Here is a 5,255-nt window from a genome sequence, read left to right as displayed (position 1 = left end):
CCTCCTCCTCCCCGCCCCTCCTGACGCCCCCCCCCTCTCTTCCAGGTGTGAGGCCCCCTCCGGAGGAGGCAGCCCCCGCCGCTCCCAGCCCTGCCCGCCGCAGCCTCGCTGGGGGCAGCCCTGACGCCGGGGTTTTCCTTTTCTTTTCTTTTTTTTTTTTCCCTGGCTTTTTTTTTTTCCCCTTCTTTTTTTGGCCTTCCTCCCCCTCCTCTCCCCTCCTCTCCCTCCCTCCCGTGCCGCCGTCAGGGAATCCAGCACTGCACCGAAGCCAGAAGAGAGGGAGCAAAACCCAGCCCAGGCCGAAAGCTGCGTCCAAAACAAAACCCACCCTTTTTATTGCAAAGGAGATATTTTTTCTTTTTTTTTTAATTTTTATTATAATTATTTTTTAATCCTGACCCAAGACATAGGGGCGGAAGCGGAGTCAGGGCGGGGAGGCTTTCCCGGTTATTTATTTTCTCCCCCCGCAGAGGTGTCTCCTCCGGCCGCCGGCTCACCATGATGTTTCGAGACCAGGTCGGCGTGTTGGCCGGTTGGTTCAAGGGCTGGAACGAGTGCGAGCAGACTGTTGCGCTGCTCTCGCTGCTGAAACGCGTCAGCCGGACTCAAGCTCGCTTCCTCCAGCTCTGCCTGGAGCACTCCCTGGCAGACTGCACCGAGCTCCACATCCTCGAAGGGGAGGCCAACAACCCCGGTGAGTGGGTTTTGGGGTTTGTCTTTTTTTTTTTTTTTTTTTTTGCTGCAACCCTTCTTGAACGATGCTGTAATGCGGGCAAAATTAAAAAAAACAAAACACCCAAGAAAAGAGGGAGGTCGGGGAGCCGGGGCTCCCCAGCCTGCTAGCATTAATATCTTCTCTTCATACGTTTTATTTTTCAAACGGGTGATGGCTTATTTCAGTTCGATTTTTATTTTTTTTTTTTTCCATAGCAAACTACTCCAGTCTATGGCGTGGTGTAACTACGGTAGCATGAATGATTGGTGGTTTTTTTCCTCTCTTCCCCCCCCACCCCCCCTTCCTCCTTCCATGCAGTTTCCTGTGAAATAAGTAAGTCAGGTCACGTAGAGTCTGGATTTTCTAGGCTTCTTTTGGACAACGTGGCTTGCTTTGCTTTCTGCAACATGCAGAAGCAGCTCATCGCTACCTTACACAAACTGTTATTTTCTAAAGGTCTGGGCAGCTGGGTTATCCTATTTTCTTCTTTTTTTTTTTTTAAATGTGGCAATTCCTATTTCATCATTCAGATCCTGTTTGGACGCATTTTTTCCTGCGGCTCTGAATACTCCCTTGTGTTTCAGCAGAGCTCTGAGAAAATATGAGTAGACCGTTTTATGTTACTGGATGCAGAGGATGCGTTGCAGAAAACATGCGTGGCTGCAAAAGTATATTTGGGTTTTATTTATACACCGTTACAAGTTACTGAACTCCGCAGAAGTAAATGGAGTTTGAAGATGGCATAAGCGCGGTGTGAATCGTGCTGTGGGCTAACGTATTTATTTAGGGGTGTGCATGCATGTATGTTCCTAAATACGTGTGCGCAGATAGATGGGGGATGCGAGTCGCTTTGCGCAGAGTTTGTGAAATACAAGAGTACGAGCAGGGAGGGTGAAAATCTGTCTCTAAGTTGCGTAGTTACGTTTCCCCGACCCCCCGCCCTGTTGCAAAGCATCTTTTTTTTTTTGTTTAAAATCCCGGGACGGGGAGGGCCCAGGAGCCCTTGCTTTTCAGGCTGTGCGTGTCGAAGCGGTGCCGGGGAGCGGCCCGGCCGCATTTTGCGATAGGTGGAAATCTTGCGGGCTGACGGCGGCCGGATCCCGAACAGAGCCCCCAGTGTTGATGGGGCGGGAGGAATGCAGGGTCCTTCTCCAGCTGTTCCCTATTAGAGCACCGAGCCGGCAGGATTTGGCAGCTGCCTGTGCTGCCATTTGATGACAAGGTCCAGCGCAACGCCGTGTTCGACCGAGGATGGATTTAAGTCCTTCTGCAGGAAACCAAGCCCGGGGCTGCTCCGGCGCGAAGGGATTGGGGCTGGCTATGGGGGAGCGAGGCTGGAATTGGCCGTTCCCTTATATAGCTCGCAGGAATGAGAGGGAGGAATGCTGCCGAGTGCGTCTGGGCGCAATACTGCTGGTTTTATCAACAGCTGAAGGGCCGAACCTCATCCATTTGGGTGGGGAGGCCCCGGGGGGGGTTGCAGGGAGGGAGCATGCTCTCTAAACTCAGCAGCCTCCCGTGCCGGCCTTAGCACAGCCTTGCTACAATTCCCGCTGCAAGTTGGCGTGAGCGATATATTTTTAATTTCAAATTGTTTATCGGCATCGTAATTTTTCATTTGAATCATGGTTTTGGCGGTAGCCGTGTCCCTTAGGTTGGTCAGGTAATTAGAGGGGGGTGGTTTACCTCCTCACCGCAGGAAAGGTGAATTATGAAGGAAAACAGAATTTTGAAGTCTTCCCGGGTACAAAGTCACGTATGGCCATCTGTGTGGTGGCGTTTGCTCAACGTAAGGCAAGGTGGAAACGAGGAGTTGGGCCCTTCCCATCTCCGCTCGTGCGAGCAGTCCCTGCTTGCCCCTGTAGTCCCGTTGACCTTGCTTGGCGCGAGGATCGCTCCTGCGAGCGAAGCTTGGCATCCAGCCTCCTGCCTGTCCCTCGGCGCATTTGTGGAGCTGCCTGTGCTTTTCCTGACGTTTCTTCCAAAAATGAGCCGTTCTTCCAGGGCATTTGTAACGCCGACAGCAAAACCTGGATCCGCTGAGTTCCTCTCTCTAGCCGAGATCCCCTCTGTATGCCTTTCCCATGGGAGGGATGTATCCGTGCATCCTGTGGAGCAGGACGTGTGCTTTTCCGAGCCGCGCGATCTTGTTGCAGTGGAGGGAAGGGTGGCGGAGGTTTGCAACCAAAAACTGTTGGGGGAGAGCTTTTAGCCTCCAGCGTTAATGCTGTCGTCTTCGTAAAACCACCTGTATTTTTTAAATCACTCCTATTCAGCACCCGTTTTGCAGTCTGATGTTTGTCACTTGCCTGGTAATGGAATTGCACTGGGTTCTTCTGAACCATCATCATCATCTAACCTTGCGTTACTCTTTACTGTTTAAATCCCATTGTTTGCTGTGCTAATTTGGGCTTGATTCCCTCCCAGGCTGGGGCTGAGGTGGCTCCTGGTATGTTTTCCTGGCGTTTGCTGACTTGGAAATGGTGGCTCCCTGCTTTCAGGTGCCCCACCAGCATCCTTGTTGATGTTGGGGATGTGGCAGCAGTGGTGTGCAAGGGACTGCAGGGTGATGGGGGCGCACAGCCGAAATGGGACGTAGGAGCTGGCTGTAGGACATGGTGTGGTCTCCTTCAATGAAGCATGGGTGAAACCTTTCATCTGGCAAGGGGCGTCACCGTGAGTGAAGCAACACCAGTCTAGTTTAGCGTGCTGGAGCGAGCGTCCGAACTGACTTAAACAGTGGGTTCTTGTGAGGAGTGAGTTGTTTTGTACGTGCGGGACCTGTTGCTTGCCCCGACCCTGCTGGGGAGGTGGGAAAACTTGGACGTTATCCCTAGTCGAAGGACGTTAGGAGGAGGTGGCAGCCCTGCTGTGTTCCTTGGTGGATGGGCACCATCCTTGGCATCACCAACAACTGAGATGATGAGGAGGGGACCCTAAAGGAGTCTGGAGCATAAAATCCTCACTGGCTGGTGGAGCTGGGCTCAAGAGCCTTCAAGTGTGTGGACCAGGCATGGAGGAGGACTCCTCTCAACAAAGGTGTCTGGGTTGTTTCTTGCCTGGTAGACTCCAAATGAGAGGTCTGCTGTAGATGACATGGGATGGGAAAACCTCAAGGGAGAAAAATAACTCTTTTTTACTAGTTAATTGACATGGAGAAGCAAGTATATTTATTTGGAAGGAGTTCTATCTTTTTTTTTTTCCAAGCATAAGGGTGTTTTTGAGAATGACAGCCAAGCCCTCCTCGTTAGGACTGCAGACCTGAGGTGGCTCTGCTGTGTGCAGCTGTGTATGAGCTTCCAAAAGACCTGACGAGCCTCCTGCTTCCGTGGCTCTTTGGATACCTGCTCAGTTGTGGAGGGGTGGATATAAGCACACTGCCTGCCTCCGATGAGAGACATCTTGCAGAAGGCTACACTGGTGTCCTGGAGCACACTGGAGACGTGACTATGTGTGGTGCAGGGGCTGCGGAGATGGCTGCGAGACCACCAGCAATCCATAGTGCTTTTAAGGATATTGCTTGATTATAAGGGTAGATTGAAGTGAGAGACGAATGCAGAAGGGAATCTGTAAGTTTCTTCATTAGGTGAAGCGTACAGCTTGTGGTTATCCTACATGGTGGGTGTAAGTGGCTTCAGAGCTTTACTGGTTTAACTGGTGAAGAATGTGGGTTGCTGCTAATTCAGTTGGAGCGTGAATGGCTTGGCCTGCCGTGCATGGAGAATATAGAAACCATATTATCCGTCCACAGAAATAGAAGTTTCGGGTATTACATAGCGCTATTTAAAAGCCTGCTATAACTTCCTTCCTTCCTTCCAGCCTGGCCTCGCTGGGCGGCCTCGGTCCCAGCTGCTCGGAGCCGTCAGGACGCGGTGACCTCCTCCGAGCCTCCAGTAAAGGTCAGGCAGGAGCGTAATGTGCCCCATGGTGGGAGCAGGACCCGTGCTCCTCCTGCGCCTGCCGGCTGGGGCTGAGACACTGAGGGGCGCCAGGTATAGCTGCTCTGCAGGATACAGCCCCGATGAGGAGACGGGGGCTGCCATATCCACAAAACCTGGTCCGTAGGCTTTTGTCATTGAGTGCAGGATGTGCTTCTGCTCCCACCTGCTCAGGCATCCCCTCTCTGATGGCCAGAGGCATGACTGGGATTTTCCTGGGGCTTCCAGAGTAGTCCCACATCCCAGCCCACAGGCCCCGGCTTCAGAGCTGCCGCGGCTTCCTCGCTCCCGCGGAGTCTGCTGGCCGACGGAGATGGCCGAAGGCTCCTGTGGGTCCTCCAGGCATCCGAGCACCCGTCTGCACTGCTGGTAGCAGAGTGACAGCTTTAAGCTCTTGGTTTTGAAGGACAACAAGCTTTCTTCGCCCTGTGCACAGGACATCAACTACTTCATATGTTATGACCAAAGTCTTTATTTCATTTCAGCAGGCTGTCAGGTGTCCCATTGAGAGCATCAAAATGACCTAGATTTCTTGTCCTGGAAAGGACTGGCTGGAGGAAGAGACAAGGGTTGCAGGGAGCGGTAGTGTCTTTAATTAGACC

General features: G+C 52.4%; 1 protein-coding gene across 4 annotated transcripts in view; it reads left to right on the top strand.

Annotated features, from left to right (window-relative positions):
- SAMD4A (sterile alpha motif domain containing 4A) overlaps positions 1–5,255 on the top strand; it is a 108,317-nt gene that overhangs the window by 835 nt on the left and 102,227 nt on the right. For all 4 annotated transcript variants that reach the window (XM_064461106.1, XM_064461104.1, XM_064461105.1 and 1 more), the window contains exon 2: positions 46–694. In XM_064461106.1, coding sequence (XP_064317176.1) covers positions 499–694 — 196 coding nt within the window. In that variant the 5' untranslated portion in view covers positions 46–498. The remainder of the gene's footprint in view (positions 1–45; positions 695–5,255) is intronic.

The sequence above is a fragment of the Phalacrocorax carbo genome, chromosome 9, assembly GCF_963921805.1.
Source record: "Phalacrocorax carbo chromosome 9, bPhaCar2.1, whole genome shotgun sequence".
NCBI classification, from domain to species: Eukaryota; Metazoa; Chordata; class Aves; order Suliformes; family Phalacrocoracidae; genus Phalacrocorax; species Phalacrocorax carbo.
Note: the sequence above shows the minus strand (reverse complement) of the source record. Positions and strands in the feature narration are given on the sequence as shown.